We start from the raw sequence: 20,099 nt of genomic DNA, 5'->3' as shown, positions 1-20,099 counted from the left end.
GCAGCATTATCTTCATATAGTATCACATGCTTCTCGTCGAATGATAATCCGCATGAGATTTGGATATGTTGGGTCATTGATTTTAACCACACACATTCACGGCTTGCTTCATGTAGTGCAATAATCTCGGCATGATTTGATGAAGTTGTTACGAGCGTTTGTTTCTGTGAACGCCAAAAAATTGCAGTGCCTCCACGAGTAAATACATATCCAGTTTGGGAACGTGTCTTGTGTGGATCAGATAAGTATCCATCATCGGCATAACCAATTATACTTGGATTAGCATCTTTTGAATACAAAAGTCCCAAGTCCGTCGTTCTTCGTAGATAATGGAATATATGTTTAATTCTGTTCCAGTGTCTCTTTGTTGGATATGTGCTAAATCTTGCCAATAAATTTACGACAAAAGATATATCAGGCCTTGTACAATTTGTAAGATACATAAGGGCACCGATAGCACTTAAATATGGTACTTCTGGACCAAGAATATCTTCATCATCTTCACATGGACGGAATGGATCCTTTTCTATGTTTAATGATCTAACAACCATTGGAGTACTTAAAGGATTTGATTTGTCCATATTAAAACGTTTAAGGATCTTTTCTGTATAATTTGTCTGGTGAACAAATATTCCACATTCTTTTTGTTCAATTTGTAAACCCAGACAATACTTGGTTTTTCCAAGATCCTTCATTTCAAATTCTTCTTTCAAGTATGACACAACTTCTTGAATTTCCTTATTTGTTCCAATGATGTTTAAATCATCAACATATACAGCAATAATTACGCATCCGGATGTTGTTTTCTTAATGAAAACACAAGGGCATATTGAATTATTTACATATCCCTTTTTCATCAAGTGATCACTTAGCCTATTATACCACATTCTGCCGGATTGCTTCAACCCATATAATGATCTTAGTAATTTCACAGAATAACATTCTCTGGGTTTTGAACTTTGTGCTTCAGGCATCTTAAATCCTTCAGGGATTTTCATATATATATTACTATCAAGTGATCCATATAAGTAGGCTGTAACAACATCCATAAGACGCATTTCTAAATTTTCAGATACTGCCAAGCTAATCAAATACCGAAACGTAATTGCATCCATCACAGGAGAATACGTTTCTTCATAATCAATTCCAGGCCTTTGAGAAAAACCTTGTGCAACAAGTCGAGCTTTATATCTTACTATTTCATTTTTCTCATTTCGCTTTCGAATAAAAACCCATTTGTATCCAACAGGTTTTACACCTTCAGGTGTAAGGACTATAGGTCCAAAAACATTACGTTTATTTAGCGAATCCAATTCAACCTGGATGGCATCTTTCCATTTTATCCAATCCTGCCGATTTTTACATTCACCAAAAGATTTTGGTTCATGATCTTCATTATCATTTATGATGTCGATTGCCACATTATAAGAAAATATATCATCAATTTCTTCTATATCTTTTCGGTTCCATATTTTTCCAGTATTAATATAATTGATAGAGATTTCATGATTCTCGTCAGTTTGTGGTTCTGACAAAACATTTTCATCATCATGTGTTTCTTCAGGAACATCATTCTCTATTTTGTGATCATTATGTGTTTCTTCAGGAACATCATTCTCTATTTTGTGATCATTGTGTTTCTCTATGAATTTTCTTTTTCGAGGATTTTTATCCTTGGAACCAACTGGCCTTCCACGCTTCAGGCGTTTAATGACATCATGACTATCTTCAATTTGTTTCTTCGGAATTTCAATTCGAGCAGGGGCATTTGCAGCATGTATATATGATTTAGTTACCCCTTTTGTGTCTGCAAATGCATCTGGTATTTGATTTGCTATTCTTTGCAAGTGCACAATTTGCTGTACATCTTTTTCACATTGTTTTGTTCTTGGATCCAGATGTAACAATGATGATACATACCATGTAATTTCTTTTTCGGTATGTTTCTTGTCTCCCCCTAACATTGGGAAGATTTCCTCATTAAAATGACAATCAGCAAAACGTGCTGTGAACACGTCGCCTGTCTGAGGTTCAAGATATCGAATGATTGATGGACTATCATAACCGATATAAATACCAATCTTTCTTTGAGGTCCCATTTTCTTTCGTTGAGGTGGTGCAATAGGCACATACACCATACATCCAAAAATTCTCAGATGAGAAATGTCTGGTTCTTTACCAAATGCAAGCTGCAATGGGGAGTATTTATGATATGCACTTGGTCTGATGCGAATTAATGCAGCGGCATGTAAAATTGCATGTCCCCATATAGAAATAGGGAGCTTTGTTTTCATAATCATTGGTCTAGCAATCATTTGCAGACGTTTAATCAATGATTCAGCCAATCCATTCTGTGTATGTACATGAGCAACATGATGCTCAACAATGATTCTCATAGACAAACAATAATCATTGAAAGTCTGGGAAGTAAATTCACCAGCATTATCAAGTCTAATTTTCTTGATTGTATAATCGAGAAATTGATTCCTTAATTTTATTATTTGAGCAAGTAATCTTGCAAATGCAACATTTCGAGTTGACAATAGACATACATGTGACCATCTGCTGGAGGCATCAATCAATACCATAAAGTATCTGAATGGTCCACATGGTGGATGAATTGGTCCACAAATATCACCATGAATACGTTCAAAAACATTGGTGATTCAGTTTGGATTTTGGCTGGTGATGGTCTTATAATAAGTTTTCCAAGAGAACATGCTTTATATTGAAACTTATTATTCTAAAAGATCTTCTAGTCTTTCAGCGGATGACCATGTGTATTTTCTATAATTCTTCGCATCATTGTTGAACCAGGATGTCCTAATCGATCATGTTAATTGGTTAATATTGAAGAATTATCAACTATCATGTTTGATTCAATGAGACTTATATGTGTATAATGCAATCCAGTAGGAAGCATTGGTAGTTTTTCAATCACATATTTCTTTCCTGATTTATATGTGGTAAGACACATATATTTCTCATTCCCTTCATTCATTGTTTGAGTATCATACCCATGGGAATATATAACATTAAAACTCAACAAATTTCTTTTCTATTGTGGTGAATACAAAGCATCATTGATAAAAAATTTTGTACCATTAGGTAACAAAAATTGTGCTTTATCACATCCTTTAATCAAGTCTACAGGACCTGTATTGTATTCACCATTATTTTTGTTGGTTTTAGTTCCAAGAAATATCTTTTATCTCGGAGGATAGTGTGCGTTGTACCACTATCAGGTATGCAAGCTTCAGCTTGGTTCATAGCATTTTCCATATTTGAACTTCAAAAAAATATGTAATGAAATAAAATTACTGACAATAAAATACAATACAATATAACACACTATAAAATATTATCATACGAGTACATGAAAAAATAAAATATTTTACATATTTATTCTACCAGCAAATTTATCATTATCTGAGAAATCAATCAGAAAATCTCCAGCATCAAAATGAGTTGAACCACTCAAAGGTTCACTGTGTTCAATAAAGTTGGTCTCTTTTTCTTTTCCCTTTATTGATTCTTTATAAAGTTTACAAAGGTGCTCAGGGGCTCGACAAATACGGGACCAATGTCCTGGAGTACCACATCTGAAACAAGAACTTTCAAATCTTTTTGAGTGATTTCATTAACACTCATATTCTCTTGATGCCTTTTCAGTGGATGGTTTGGGACGCTCTTTTGAGATGAGTTATAGAAATAACTATCTCGATTATTATCAAAACCACGGCCGCGTCCACGACCACGACCACGACCACTTCCACGTCCACGTCGACGACCACGACTTCGATTTTGTCCTCGACCAAAATCTTGTCTATAACTTCGATTTTGGTTTCCAGGTTTAAATTCATTTTTGCTTACGACATTTACTTCAGGAAATGCCGTTGAACCAGTGGGTCGTGCCTGATGATTTCTCATTAAAAGCTCATTATTCTTTTCCGCCACAAGGAGACATGCGATTAGTTCAGAATATCTCGAAAATCCACGCACTCTATATTATTCTTGTAGAGTTATATTCGATGCGTGAAAAGTGGAAAATATTTTTTCAAGCATTTCCAATTCAGTAATCTCATGCCCACAAAATTTCAGTTGCGAGATTATTCGATACATCGCAGAGTTGTAATCACTGACTTTCTTAAAATCTTGGAATCTCAACGTATTCCATTCATCCCGGGCGGTCGGAAGTATAACTTCCCTTATATGTTCGAATCTTTCTTTTAATCCCTTCCACAAAGTCATGTGATCTTTTTCAATCAGATATTCACATTTTAATCCATCGTCGAGATGTCGACGCAAAAATATCATGGCTTTTGCCTTTTCTTGTGATGTGCATATGCCATTTTCTTTTATGGTCTCCTTTAGACCTAATGACTCAAGATGCATTTCTACATCGAGAGTCCATGGCATATAATTTTTCCCCGTAATGTCGAGTGCAACAAATTCGAGCTTTGTCAAGTTTGACATGGTGGTATTAAAAAAATTATCATGCATTTTATTAGTTAATGAATATTGCAATACAAAGTAATGGATAAACAACAAATACAAGCATTCGTAAAAATAAAGAAAACACACTAGGAGGATATTCTCCGATAAGTACAAGATTTGTGAGTATTATAACCAAAATAATTAAAAATAACTTTGTGAAAGCCATCTTCTTTTTTCTTCAAAAATTTGATGAAGAATAATTTTAGAGAAGAAGAGAAAGTTGGAGTGGTTGAATGTGTTTGTGATATCATATTTATAGGGAAAACTAGCCGTTTTGTTACCGTTTATGACCGTTGGTGTACAAGAAAATAAATGTATGTATTGGTATAATTTTATGATAATAATATGGTGTACATAATATTAGTAATATTTTACATAATTATGTATATCATATCACAATATTATAATGAAATGTCATAAGATATTTTGTTTAAAAATCTTATAGGCTTTTATACTTGTCGTATCCCTTACCGGGAGTGTGAGATGTTGTCTTAACATCCTCCCAAGATTTATAACAAGTTTTTTGAAAAATTTATTTTTATTATTTATAATAACATTATATATTAAATATATAAACAATAAATAAATAAACAGTAAAATAAATATTATTACTTTTGTTACTTTTTTCTTCTGTTTCGGAGCTTGGAAAAATATGGAGGACTTTTAGATCTTCGTGCTGATAACGTGTTGTGAAAAAGTAAAAATTTACGGTAAAAAGTAAAAATCTCAAACTCTCAAAATTATCACACTACACATTTTATAATATTTTTCTCTCAACTCAATTGTGATTTTCTTCACAAATGAGAGATCTATTTATAGAAAATCTTTACAAATAATCCAAAAATAAAATCATCATTACCTACATCATCACACACTAATTTTCAATATTTACAACTCTTATTTTCAACATTCAAATATTCAACATACACATTTTAAATATTAATTTTCAACATATTGAATATTATTTTTAAATTTTATTAAAGCAATTATTCACAGGCTTGTTAAAATAAGTTCTTAAAAAATAAGTAACCAATTTTTTTTTTCTCGAAGCCCTTCAAATATATTTTAAAATTTTTATACACTCTTAAAATTTATTTAATTTAGAAAAAAAAAAAGTTTCTCTAGAGGGTTCTATGAGAGGGTTTACTCATCGTCTTATCTATTTCTTTCTTCAAGGTTTCTCTCTCGTTTTCTTTGTGGGTGGTGTCAGAGACTCAGATGCGTTTTGGAGTTGTTGTTTACATCCAAGCTCTTGTTCATGGATGAGGTTATAGGTAAGTGGCGTTCTTTTGAGGAAAATATTTGTGAGAATACATGTTTATGTAAATATGCAAATGTACGAGAACTCTCAATGACAACAACTCTACTAAAAACGTCAATTCATCTTCTATAACTTGGTGCTATGGCAACACAAACAACCATAATATAAAAAAAAAGGACGATAAAGTGTTAAAATTACGACAAATACAAATTAAATGTAGCAATGCCAAGTAAAATAAAATGTAATATTATGCAATGCGTGAATGATAATAACAAAATAATATTTATCAAACAGAGTCCAAACAAATCGTATCAACAGAAGTAACAGAGGCCGCCCATAATAAGAACACAACATCAAGTCACCCCTCATCCATGTACATAGGATCATGGGTACGGGAGTTACTCGTCGTTAATAAGGAGTGTGCTAATCTTATGTCACTCGCTCCATTGACGACTCAAAACAACTCAATAGATCACTAAGTTAGCAATCAAAAGAGATTTGCTGTCTAAGGGGTTGCGCTGGCTAGTGGAGTCGGGCAAAGATATATCTGTTTTCCACGATCCTTGGCTTCTACGCGCTAATCTTTTCAAGCCTATTACAACCCCCAGACATGACTAGGTTAATATGAAGGTTAGTGACTTCATGATGATTTCGGGGTGAATATGATTGCCCATAATCTCTGGGAAGTAGATCAAGAGGAATTACGACGTATTCTTGTTGACTTTTCAAATGGCATAGAATCCAGATACTCCTGTTTGGCATTTTACCTCTCGAGCCTTGATGAATGCCATCCCTACGAGCCAATCTGGTTCGTCGAGGTTTAAATGTGGATGCAACACGTGACGCTTATCTGGATTATTTCAGTATAGGGTGTAGTGGCTCGGGATCGTTTAGGCCATGTGTTCTATGCCAAAATACAGTGTTTTCAGGGTGGTTTCTTGTCTTTCTCCCCTCACATGTCGGAAGTGTTTGAAGTTCAGGAAGCTGCAATGGTGACAGAAATGGTTTGTAGAAAGAGATGCTCAAACATTTACCCAAGCCATTTCCAATCATTCAACTTTTACAATGGAGGCTCCAATTGTCTTTAATTTGCTCTCACTCGTGAAGGATGCTTCGTTTCGTTTTCGCTCTACAAATGGTAATCAAGAAATTCACTCANGTGAATCGATATCTCGACTTATTTTATAACTCTACAAAAATGTATATTCAATATCTCAAAAATTTCGTAGAGTATATAAAAAAAGTCATTTTTAAACTCAAAAAACATTAAATGTGTAGAATCAATACACCTTTTTAGTCAATGGAATCATTTTTTTTTAAAAAAAAATTAATTTAAATATAAATTGAGAAAACACTTTTTTTAAAAAAATAAAACAATCCGACCTGCCGGATTCGAACCAGCGACCTAAGGATTTAACTGCGAGACTACTACAGTCCTCCGCTCTACCAACTGAGCTAAGGTCGGTATATGCAAACTTTTCAGAGTTCTATTTACTTAAATCAATATCTCGTAATTGGCCTTCCTTTTGGAGCCAAGTCCAACCACGTTACCACCATATCCTTTACTTCTGTGGCGCCATACTCGGTCTCCCTGAATAGAGAAATGGTTGTATCAGCGTCCGGTGTTTCTTCTAGTGTTTGCTTCTTTAGAGGAGGAGGACTGAGCCCCAATTCAGCCCCGAAGAACCATCGCCCGATGGTTTCGAGATGCTGTAATGCCAGCCTGATCACGAATCCTGATTCTTTCGAGGTTGGAAGGTTGATTGGAAGCTATGGATTCCTTAATGTAACCAGGTTTTTCAACTGATTCATCCTGTTTTCCTAATCATTATTTGGTATTGTTGCAAAGGGATCGGATTGATGTAGAAATGAATATATGTACTTTTTGAAGCATTTACTCAAGAGTTTTCCTCAAAATCAGTTACTCGGGTGGTTTGCAATCCGCGATGGACCTGGAATTTTCTGCCCCTGATTCGGGAAAATTGAGAGTTCAAGATATTGGAGAAGGGGATGTGAAGATCAGGTGCTGACGATAGTTTTTTATTTTGTGTTTCTTCTGCATGAACATGAATGTGATTTTACAAAATGTTTGCCGCTTATAGAGCATGTGACCGCTATTTGCAGGCTTTATGAAGGAAGAATAGTTCAAGGTCCGCTTAGACGAACTCCTGTTATTTTTAAGGTGATTTGTTTATTCACAAAATATTGACATCGGTATTTAGGCCATGCTTCCCTTTTAATATTTTGGAATATGATGCCATATGGGAGTGTGAGCTCAACGAAAAATTCGTGCAAAATTGCACTGTCACGCTATAGATTCTAGGTACTGTATCCTCTAATTTCTCGGACCAAGCTGACACCATGATGTCATGTAGGTATATCCTGGAAAACAAGTTGGCGGAATCGAGTCTGACTTGATGGCTGCCAATGAGCTGAGTGCACATGCCTCCCTACAAGTAATTTTTGTTTCTTGTTTAAACATTGATCTGAATCCCGCTCTCTGATGAATTTAAACTCTATGGACCTTTCTTTAACTACTTTACGTATACTTGCATGCAGGGCAGTTCTAACGCCGTAGTCTGCCAGAATATCCAGATGCTTCTGGGAGGGTTTGAGACAAAAACTGGTGAACAGGTCTCTATCCCTGATATTCAGCTGCCTGATGAACTGTTTTTTTCGTGCTTATGTTTGTAGAAACCTTATATATCCCATATTTTCGACAGTGGCTTGCTTTCCGGAATGATGGAAAGTACACTGCTGCTGACTATGCAAAAGTCACGAGTGAGAAGTTGTCCAAAGCTCGCGAACATGGAGATCAAAATTCTTGGAATCCTTACGCGAAAGATGAAATATTCAAGCGTAGAAGGAAGTATGTTGCTAAACTTCTTCAGGGTGCTATGAGAGGCCTGGCCTACATGCACGACCGTGACAGATTGCACCAAAGTCTTGGACCTGTTTCTGTTGTTGTCAAGTATAGATCCAATATTTCAGTTGAACTGCTATTTTTTGTTCTTTCCAGAATTTATCTTTCTTCTCATCTGAACATTATGTAGCTGTCTGTTTTGCAAATGGTAGCACAATGGTTGATAAAGAAGCTACTTATCTAGTTCCACAGCTTCGAGATCTTGCCTTTTCAGTTGATATAAGGTATGCATTAATATAGATTATTAAGTTAAGCACACATTGTATGCCTGTGGATTTTAGCCAGAATTTCAGGCCTTTTTACTTAGAACCAACATGATTAGTCACCTTGTTTCTGTGGGATTTGTCGGAGGAGAGAAATAGTTTTCCCCCAATATTTTTACCTAATTAGCGATCGCAATAGCCTAACATATGATGCGGATTTATGCATAACTGGTGCTGGCTTGAAATTGTACCTTCTCACAAGCCTTGGAATTTAGTCTCTTTTTAGTATTCAGCACCTGCACTTGAGGCAAATCTAACTCTATTATCATTTTCGGAATTCAATTCCACCTATAGAAGTGATAGCCACCTAATACGGTTCTGCAACATGAAACTCGAGTGAGGACCGATACGGCACTTGTGAATATGAATGCATGAATTAAATCATATGCTTGTTTGCCTAATGTGTTGTAAGACTCGGAGAGGGTGCCAACAGAAAAGCTTGGAAAATAAATGTTTTGGATGGAGAATGTTACAACATGTGACCATGGTGGATTTACTACATTTTAGTCACTGCCATCTAGTCCCAAAACCATAAGATTAGGTCAGCCTCACCTGCCAAGGCCAGAATGTTACATTCTTGACCTGGCACAATAAACACCTTAGCATTAATGAGGAAGTTCCAGATCAAAGGATTGGAGATCATTTCTCTCTTTAAGGATCTTGAGCCCAGAAATTGTACAGAGATAGGAGGATCCCTATTCTAATAATTAATAGTCATTCAGATGGCTTATAATTTGGCTTAACCTAGTTCTAAGAGGGAAAAATTGTTACTTTCTAGGTATTCTGAGCTTGCTGAACGTTCGATGCTATCTGAAGGACTATGGAGAAGGGCGACCGCTGCTGCTGCTTTCACACCTTTGGAGAAACGAGCCTTTGGAATAGCAGATGACATGTACCTTGTTCTCCAAATACAGGGGGCAAGCTATTTTTTTCTGAAAGATTTATCTAGATGCTGATACATCTTTGGCTCTTTACAGATACGAAGCTGGGCTTCTTTTTGCGTACTTAGCTTTTGTTCCATTTTGTGAAACAGGAGTCATGGACAGCCTTTCCTTGCGAGTAAGTCATGCATGCATTTTAAGTTCATGTTCTTTCTAAATTCAACAACTGGATTTTTTGTTCCTGTTTTCATAATTCATGCAACAAATTTGCAGAGGCTTTTAGAGAACACATTCCGACTTGATATTGAAGCTATGAGAGAGTAAGTTGTGCACACGTTGTTTGCCTTGACATTTGGAAATGACACATGAAATCACAAATATCTATGAATACAATGTTCAATCTTTCTGAATGTGGACCATCTTCCACTTTGTCATGGTGTTTTGAGTTCACGAAGAACACGCGGACGTAGAACCTGAAATTTTATATTTGTGAGGACTAGGATGATTTCTTTCATATACCTGTCTCGAGTAATGTGGCCTTTTGAACTTACAAGTGCACCTTCAGTCCAACTCAATCTTCGTAATAGCTTTTTTCACTGGAAAATGAAACTAGGACCAACCCCGGAATGAAATAGAATCAAAAGCCTGCTGATTCTTCTTGCTTTCAAAATCCACCGCATTATCGTTTTTCTGTCCACATATTCAAGTTCTGGACACTTCTCCTTGGTTGCATCAAGGCTTGTTTGCTCGCTCTTTCACAGATATTGTCTAGCCGATGACCGCTTGGTTGAAGCTGTTAAATTTCTAGATCTCGATGACCGCGCTGGTTGGCAGTTGCTTCAGGTTCATTTTACTTCTGAACACATGGAAGATATTACTATTGCTAGAATCATTAGACGTTGATTTTGAAATCCTAGCGGTTGCTCATGTTTTTCAGTCTATAAATTGGTGCAGGACATGCTAAATCAAGACTTTCGACAGAGGCCGATTGCAGAGGCTGTGTTGAACCACAGATTGATCACTGGTGCTCTTGTTCAGGAGATTGTTTGATCATTAGTCATTACTTCTCATTGTGTTTTCGTTTTTGGAAAAATAGAGTATATTTTATCTACAATGTAGGCAACTCTTTAAAAAATTGTCTACAATCATGGAAAATCCTATTAATTGAGAGATGAAATACAGCTTCCGGCCTTTCTGTGTAACAAACTTCTAATGGTTTACATTAAAAAAAAATTCTAATGTTTTAAGCAATGATAAAAAAAAATTCTAATGTTTTCCTCCATTTTTATAAAATTTTTCAGTTTTATTATTTTTAAAAACAAAAAGTATCAACTTCAGATGAGAGATTATTATCTGATAATTAATATGTGTCGGTATCATGCGATAACTTGAGATAATAATATGAAAATAAAGAATAAATTGGACACCGAGATTTACATGGAAAAGCCACAAAAAATTATTAGGGTAAAAACAACGGGCAAGATGAAAATAATTTCATTATAATATTTTATGGTATATAATCACTAACTGTATTTCCAAATAGAACATACACTCTTAATACAGGAGAACAAACACCTCACAAATATTATAGAACTAATCACTCAAATGCTATAAGATGAAAGAAACTCGATGAAGAGATGATTTCAGAATGAGGGGAGTGAGTTCTATTTATAGAGTTCTTCGTCAGTGTGAAACCGCGTATCAGCAGTTTCCTTCGATACGTAATATTCAACAAAGTCTGCCTACCTATTCAACAAAGCCTGCCTACCAATTCAATTCTTTATCTGTCACCAATAATTCCAACCCACATTTAATGACCTTTACCGACATTTCTCCCACTTGGAGGTTTGTTGAAAATCAAACACATCTCCACACATCATTTCAATCTTTTCATTCTCTAATGTTTAAGTTTTCGCTAGGTCATTTGAGGATCTACACCACTCAAACTTTTCAATGCTCACTGGTTTGGTTAGAACATCAGCTATGTTATGCTTTATATGGATCTTTTGCATATCAACATTTCCTTCTTTTACTACTACTTCCCATACAAACTAAAATTGGACTCCAATGTGTTTCGTCATGGAATGAAAGGATGGATTCCTTGCGAGTCACAAAACAAATAAACATTCTCTTGTTTGTGTCCAATTTCTCCAATAACCTTTTAATACATATTTTCTCTTTGCAAGCTTGAGTAGCTGTCATGTATTATGCCTTCATTGTAGATAATGTTACAACTGTTTGCAGTTTTGAAACCCATTTTACAGCTCCCCTACAAGTGAAAACACATAACTAGTAGTATATTTTTTCTTATCAGGATCACCTGCATAATCTGAATCGACATAATCCCTGAGTGAAATCTGATCCTCCATAAAATAATGCAGCATTTGAGGTACTCTTAATGTATCTAAGGATCCTCTTAACAGTACTCCAATGCTCTCTTCTAGGATTCGCCATATACCAAGTAACCGATCCCATTGTTTGAGCAATGTCCGGTCTTGTACATATCATGGCGAACATCAAACTTCTCACTGCTGATGCATATGATACTAGAGACATCTCCATCCTCTATGCTTTACTGTTATGATACATTTCAAAGGATAACTTGAAGTTAACAGGAAAAGAGGTCGAAATTGGCTTACTATCTTGTATGTTGAAGCGTTGCAAGACTTTATTCAAATAATTTTTCTAGGAAAGCCAAATCTTTCTGTTACTTTTGTCTCGGTGAACTTGCATCCCTAGAATCTTGTTTGCTAGTCCTAAGTCCTTCATATAAAATTCCCTAGACAATTGTGCCTTCAATCCTTGGACCTGATCTTTGTTAGGGCATGCTACCAATATGTCAACCACATACAATAGTAAAACGATATAATCATCACCAGACCTCTTGAAATATGTACAAGGGTTTGCACTCAGTCTATTGTATCCAAGGCTCATGATATAGGAATCAAATATCTTGTACCAACACCTCGGCGCCTGTTTGAGACTGTATAGAGATTTGTTCAACCTGCAAACCAAGTTCTCTTTGCCTTTTTCAGCAAAACCTTCTGGCTAGAGCATATAGATTTCTTTTTCAAGATCTCCATGAAGAAATACCGTTTTCACATCTAGTTGTTCTGGATGTAGGTCAAACATCGCACACAATGCCAACAATACTCTGACTGTTGTAAGCCAAACCACATGAAAAAATATCTCATTGAAGTCAATGCCTTCTTTCTGAGCATAACCTTTTACCACCAATCTAGCATGATACCGCTCCACTTGGTTATTGCTATTACGCTTGATCTTATATACACATCTGTTACCAATTGCTATTTTCCCTCGTGATAGTGTAACAAGATCCCAAATTTTATTCTTCTCTAATGCCTCCAACTCTTCTTGTATTGCTATCATCCACAAGGATACATCCGAGCTTTGAGTAGCCTCATGAAAAATCGATGGCTCACCATCCTCTGATAATAAACAATATAAAATATTGCTTTTAGTGACATAATCTGAAAACCAACCGGCTGGTCTTCTGTCTCGAGTTGACTGCCTCACATTGGAAACCTCAGACTCAATATGTTATTGTTCTTCGTGCTCTGGTATTGCATCACAAGAAATTTGACCTTCGTCTGTCTTATTTTCAACATTAAATATAGTAGTTTCTGAATTCAGTGTGCCTTTATCTCCCTTTACTTTATCTTCCTCGAAGATAACATCCTTGCTGATGACAAGCTTGTGGACAGTAGGATCCCAGAAGCGAAACCCCTTTACTCCATCAGCATAACCCAAGAAGATACATTTTCTGAATTTTGAATCCAAATTCGATCTTTCTTGCTCATTATACAGAACATACACATGACTTTCAAATGTATGCAAATGAGAATAATCTGCCGACATCTCGGTCCACATATCCATCCGAGTCTTCAGATCAATCGCCAGTGAAAGAGAACGATTGATAATATGACAAGCGGTTTTGATTGTTTCCGCCCAAAATGACTTGTCTAGTCTTGCATTCCTCAACATGGCTCTTGTTCTGTCCAACAAGGTCATGTTCATCCGATCTGCCACTCCATTCTGTTGAGATGTGTAAGCCGTTCTGAATTGTCTTTTGATGCCCTCATGTTGACAAAATGCATTAAACTCGTTACTGGTATATTCTCCTCCATTGTCAGTTTTCAAACACTTGATTTTATTTTCAGAATCAAGTTAAACTCGCGCTTTGAAATCTTTGAAGATCTGGAAAACATCTGATTTCTTCTTGATTGGATACAACCAATATCTCCTAGAGAAATCATCAATGAACGAGATAAAGTATCTCGCTCCTCTTAGGTATACAACTGGCGCTTGCCAAAAATCCAAATGAATCAATTCTGGTATGCTTTTGCTTCTGGTAGTAGAAGTGTCAAACTTTAATCTGTGTTGTTTACTGGTAACTTAATGCTCACAAAAGGGTAATGACACTTTTGTAAATCCCGACAACAACTTCTGTTCTGAGAGAATTTTCAATCCTCGTTCTGACATATGCCCGAGCTTTCTGTGCCATAACACTGTTGATTCTTCTCCTGAATCAATTGATGCAATAGCTAGTTCCGTCTCTTTGTGTGTTTCTCCCAAAAGTACATACATATTTGCAACAACTTTTTTTGCTTTCATAACCACAAGCGCACCACACCATTCACAATTTTCATGATCTCGTTCTCGATACGGGTTTTGTACACGATATCATCCAATTGTCCAAAGGACAAAAGATTTTTTGTCCGTTCTCGATACGGGTTTTGCTTCCACGTTACCTACCTAAATTCCTTATTCTTGCGCCGAATTTCTTCTCCGAGAACCACAGTTAAGACATCGTCGAATTGTAGAGAGCTCATAAGAATATTGTTGGTTAAGTTGATGATAAGATAATCATATGAATCTGGTAGACTTTGAAGTAGAAGCTCCGCACGTTCATTTTTCTCTATTTTATACTCCATTGAAGTGTGTTGGGCAAATAGAGTATTTAGTGTATTGATAAGATCGGTCATCGATTAAGCTTCTGCCATCCAAAGAGTATAAAACATTCTCTTTAGGAAAATCTTGTCATGTAATGACTTGACCTCGTACATCTTTGTCAGAGTATCTCAGATAACTTTTGTTGTTTTTATCTCAGAGATACTTGACAGTACTTCTTCTGCTATAGCCAAGTGTAAATTGGCAACAACATTATGATTCATCTCATTCCACTTTCCATCGTCCGTCATTTCCATCGGTCTATCTCCAATAGCCGTAAAGCAATTTTCTCTTCTTAAAACTGCTCGTATCTTTGTTTTCCACATCATAAAATTGCTTACATTGAACTTTTTTATCTCACACATGCCCGTCATTATGTCTACAACAATTTAGTATGCTGGACAAAATAATCCTGCCATAATAAAAAAAATCTTTAAAAAACTGTTCAGATGTGGAAGATCAGTATAGGCTGCAACCACAGAGCATACACAAAATTTTAAGAAATTTTAAACCAAGACTCTGATACCACTTGATGATCACACGTGCGGCAACTTGAGATAATAATATGAAAATAAAGAATAAATTGGACACCGAGATTTACGGGTTTTACTTCAATGTTACCAACCTATCTTCCTTATTCTTGCGCAGATTTTCTTCTACGAGAACCGCAGTTAATACATCGTCGAATTGTAGAGAGCTAATAAGAATATTGTTGGTTAAGTTGATGATAAGATGATCATATGAATCTGGTAGACTTTGAAGTAGAAGCTCCACACGTTCATTTTTCTCTATTTTATACTCCATTGAAGTGTGTTGGAAAAATAAAGTATTTAGTGTATTGATATGATCGGTCATCGATGAAGCTTCTGCAATCCGAAGAGTATAAAACATTCTCTTTAGGAAAATCTTGTCATGTAACGACTTGACCTCGTACATCTTTGTAAGAGTATCCCAGATAACTTTTGTTGTTTTTATCTCAGGGATACATGATAGTACTTCTTCTGCTATAGCCATGTGTAAATTGGTAACAACGTTATCATTCATCTCATTCCACTTTCCATCGTCCGTCATTTCTATCGGTCTATCTCCAATAACCGTAAAGCAATTTTCTTTTCTTAAAACTGCTTGTATCTTTGTTTTCCACATCATAAAATTGCTTACATTGAACTTTGTTATCTCGCACATGCTCGTCATTATGTCTACAACAATTAAGTATGCTGGACAAAATAATCCTGCCTTAATAAAAAAATATTTAAGAAACTTTTCAGATGTGGAAAATCAGTATAGGCTGCAACCAGAGAGCATACACAAAATTTTAAGAAATTTTAAACCAAGACTCTGATATCACTTTTTGATCAAACGTGCGGCAACTTGAGATAATAATATGAAAATAAAGAATAAATTGGACACCGAGATTTACGGGTTTTGCATCAATGTTACCAACCTATCTTCCTTATTCTTGCGCCGACTTTCTTCTCCAAGAACCGCAGTTAAGACATCGTCGAATTGTAGAGAGCTCATAAGAATATTGTTGGTTAAGTTGATGATAAGATGATCATATGAATCTGGTAGACTTTGAAGTAGAAGCTTCGCACGTTCATTTTTCTCTATTTTATACTCCATTGAAGTGTGTTGGGCAAATAGAGTATTTAGTGTATTGATATGATCGGTCATCGATGAATATTCTGCCATCCGAAGAGTATAAAACATTCTCTTTAGGAAAATCTGGTTATGTAATGACTTGACCTCGTACATCTTTGTAAGATTATTCCAGATAACTTTTGTTGTTTTTATCTCAGGGATACTTGATAGTACTTCTTCTGCTATAGCCATGTGTAAATTGGTAACAACGTTATCATTCATCTCATTCCACTTTCCATCGTCCGTCATTTCTATCGGTCTATCTACAATAACCGTAAAAATATTTTCTTTTCTTAAAACTGCTTGTATCTTTGTTTTCCACATCATAAAATTGATTACATAGAACTTTGTTATCTCGCACATGCCCGTTATTATGTCTACAACAATTAAGCATGCTGGACAAAATAATCCTGCCGTAATAAAAAAAAATCTTTAAGAAACATTTCAGATGTGGAAAATCAGTATAGGCTGCAACCAGAGAGCATACACAAAATTTTAAGAAATTTTAAACCAAGACTCTGATACCACTTATAGATCACACGTGCGGAAACTTGAGATAATAATATGAAAATAAATAATAAATTACACACCGAGATTTATGGGTTTTGCTTCAATGTTACCAACACATCTTCCTTATTCTTGCACCGACTTTCTTCTCCGAGAACCGCAGTTAAGACATTGTTGAATTGTAGAGAGCTCATAAGAATATTGTTGGTTAAGTTGATGATAAGATGATCATATGAATCTGGTAGACTTTGAAGTAGAAGCTGCGCACGTTCATTTTTCTCTATTTTATACTCCACTGAAGTGTGTTGAGCAAATAGAGTATTTAGTGTATTGATATGATCGGTCATCGATGAAGATTCTGCCATCCGAAGAGTATAAAACATTCTCTTTAGGAAAATCTTGTCATGTAATGACTTGACCTCGTACATCTTTGTCAGAGTATCACAGATAACTTTTGTAGTTTATATCTCAGAGATACTTAACAGTACTTCTTCTGCTATAGCCAAGTGTAAATTGGCAACCACGTTATCATTCATCTCATTCCACTTTCCATCGTCCGTCATTTCCATCGGTCTATCTCCAGTAGCCGTAAAGCAATTTTATTTTCTTAAAACTGCTTGTATCTTTGTTTTCCACATCATAAAATTGCTTACATTGAACTTTGTTATCTCGCACATGCTCGTCATTATGTCTACAACAATTTAGTATGCTGGACAAAATAATCCTGCCTTAATAAAAAAAATCTTTAAGAAACTTTTCAGATGTGGAAGTTCAGTATAGGCTGCAACCACATAGCATTCACAAAATTTTAAGAAATTTTAAATCAAGACTCTGATACCACTTGTTGATTACACGTGCGGCAACTTGAGATAATAATATGAAAATAAAGAATAAATTGGACGCCGAGATTTACGTGGAAAACTTCCAAAATTTATTAGGGTAAAAACCACGAGCAAGATGAAAAGAATTACACTATAATATTTTATGGTGTACAACCACTCGCTGTGTTTCCAAATAGAACATACACTCTCTTAATACAGGAGGACAAACACCTCACAAATATTATAGAACTAACAATTCAAATGCTATAAGATGAGAGAAACTCGATAAAAAGATGATTTCAGAATGAGGGGAGGGAGCTCCCCGTCAAGTATGAAATCGCGTATTAGCAGTTTTTTCAATATGTAATATTCAACAAAGCCTGCCTACCAATTCAATTCTTTATCTATCACCAATAATTACAACCCACATTTAATGACCTTTGCCGACAATATGATTGAGATAACCAAAAGTTAGACTCGACTTGTTCTGTAATTTAGCTTTCGGTTTTACAATACTATGGTAGTGTTTGCAAATGTTTAAATTCCTTTTACAAATTTTTAGTGAGCACGTGCAAACATTACCAATGTTCAGTATTCGGTGGCGAGGTTAGATAATTATTTTTAAAACGATTAAGAATGACTGATTTTTTAAAATCGACAATTTTGAAGTCTAATGAAGCAATTTCATTATTTTAGACCCAGGTTTCGCATTTGCAAATAACATAATGGCCACTAATGGTTGAAACATAAAAATTAACTATCAATATGAAGGATAGATATTTGAGGCGGTGGTTATTTGTATCCGAGAGTCAAAATGAAAAGATTTTTGATAGTTTAAACGATGTTTTTTCTAAGCACGTGTTGGGGATGACATAATCGCAAATCATGATTTAAGAACGCCAAATGCCAGCTTCACATCTTTTCTGTAGGACTCTTCTTTCATTGCAAGATATTTCTTTTTTGGAACGTGTAGATCGTGAATATTTTGCATAATAGTTGACCATTTTATAAATATAATCAGCTAAGTAATATCTCGTATCATATTATTTCCTCCAATTGTATAATGAGCTGAAGGAGTAATACCTTGTGCAAGGTTGGAAAATAGTTCGGATGTGTCCAAAACATTTATATCATTATTGGATCCGAGCATACCAAATTATGCATGTCATATTCAAATATCGTAATTGTAATGCCTGGTTACGCGTACAAACGATTAATAATGCGTTTATGTCATTTATTATGTGGTTATTTCGCCCATTATGTTTCACATGTTGATTGAGGTATTGATAGTGAGATGGAATATGGTGACTAGATTGAATAGTGACAGTAAGATGTGTGAATGTAATGGTGTCTTGAACATTGATATTGAAATGCACAAAACAAGAATGGAAACTATGACGCTTTTTACGGTTTTTAGCATAAGTAATTTCATTAGAAATCCAATGAGTAGGGCTACAACTTTTATGTTTTGAGTTTTGTCCAAATCCATTGGGAAACAAGGCCAAAATCGTCTCAAAGTGTGTAGTGTGTATCGTTGTTCCTGCATTGACGCATGTTGTGAGAATGAGCATAACGTTTTACTCAGACCTTCAAATGGCATGAAATTAATGGGAGCTGCAAGCCAAGACATAGGGCTACAACTTTCATGTTTAACATTTTTTCAAATTATGAAAAAAAAAAGACGTTTTTGGAGCGATATTTGATCAAGCTGTGTGTAGGGACAGAATGTGTGTGCCCGAGCGGTAGGATGTTACCGCCCGAGCGCACATTTCCACTATTTTGACAGAAAGTTCCCATCCGAGCGGTAGGATGTTACCGCCCGAGCGCCGCTTTGTATATGAAAAGATAAGTTTCGAATTTTCTAGGCATCTGCTACATTTCACCAATTCTCCTCATAGCAAACACGAGAGAAAAACAAGAAATCTTCTTTCAAGTGGTCTTTTCTTCTTCTCTTCGTCATCTTGAAGCTAGAATTTCATTCTCCATCACAAGAATATCCTAGGGTGGTAAGTATTCAGCTCTTTCATGGTTATTTCACCTAGTATAGACATAGTGATTGGCTTATTGATGTATTTGATAGTATAGGAGCGAGAAACATCGTCACAAACCAGTATTTTTACTCTTGGACTATAATTTGTCATGTTCTTGAAGTAATACATGAGTAATATTATGTATTTTAAATGTTTCTCATTGATTATTGCTATATGTACATTGTTAGTATGTTTATTGATGAAAACATAGCACCATATTCCATTGTTATGTATTAAATATGAAAGAAATTCATGAGTATTGAAGATAGGTGCTATGTCATGAACATGAACTTGAAAGAAAAGA

General features: G+C 35.4%; 1 protein-coding gene and 1 non-coding gene across 2 annotated transcripts; one reads left to right on the top strand and one right to left on the bottom strand.

The window, feature by feature from the left end:
- Window positions 1-7,135: 7,135 nt before the first annotated feature.
- Window positions 7,136-7,223, bottom strand: TRNAY-GUA (transfer RNA tyrosine (anticodon GUA)). Its single transcript is given in 2 exon segments — window positions 7,136-7,171; window positions 7,187-7,223. It is a non-coding gene; the product is annotated as a tRNA-Tyr (tRNA).
- Window positions 7,224-7,279: 56 nt separating this feature from the next.
- On the top strand, window positions 7,280-11,058 carry LOC140990468 (uncharacterized). The gene is made up of 12 exons (XM_073460172.1): window positions 7,280-7,552; window positions 7,680-7,781; window positions 7,883-7,940; window positions 8,134-8,214; window positions 8,318-8,392; window positions 8,482-8,729; window positions 8,834-8,905; window positions 9,723-9,836; window positions 9,922-10,003; window positions 10,099-10,145; window positions 10,587-10,668; window positions 10,780-11,058. The coding sequence occupies exons 1-12, from the start codon at window positions 7,362-7,364 to the stop codon at window positions 10,873-10,875; spliced, it is 1,248 nt and encodes a 415-aa protein (XP_073316273.1). The 5' UTR covers window positions 7,280-7,361; the 3' UTR covers window positions 10,876-11,058.
- Window positions 11,059-20,099: the final 9,041 nt, after the last annotated feature.

Source organism: Primulina huaijiensis, chromosome 12 (genome assembly GCF_012295235.1).
Source record: "Primulina huaijiensis isolate GDHJ02 chromosome 12, ASM1229523v2, whole genome shotgun sequence".
NCBI lineage: Eukaryota > Viridiplantae > Streptophyta > Magnoliopsida > Lamiales > Gesneriaceae > Primulina > Primulina huaijiensis.
Note: the sequence above shows the minus strand (reverse complement) of the source record. Positions and strands in the feature narration are given on the sequence as shown.

Excerpts from the sequence above, each read along its gene's own strand:
- LOC140990468 (XM_073460172.1), top strand. The coding sequence starts at position 7,362 with ATGGTTGTATCAGCGTCCGGTGTTTCTTCTAGTGTTTGCTTCTTTAGA. Across the intron at positions 8,730-8,833 it reads CCTGTTTCTGTTGTTGTCAA|CACAATGGTTGATAAAGAAG; the intron begins GTATAGATCCAA and ends TGCAAATGGTAG. Across the intron at positions 10,669-10,779 it reads CTGGTTGGCAGTTGCTTCAG|GACATGCTAAATCAAGACTT; the intron begins GTTCATTTTACT and ends AAATTGGTGCAG.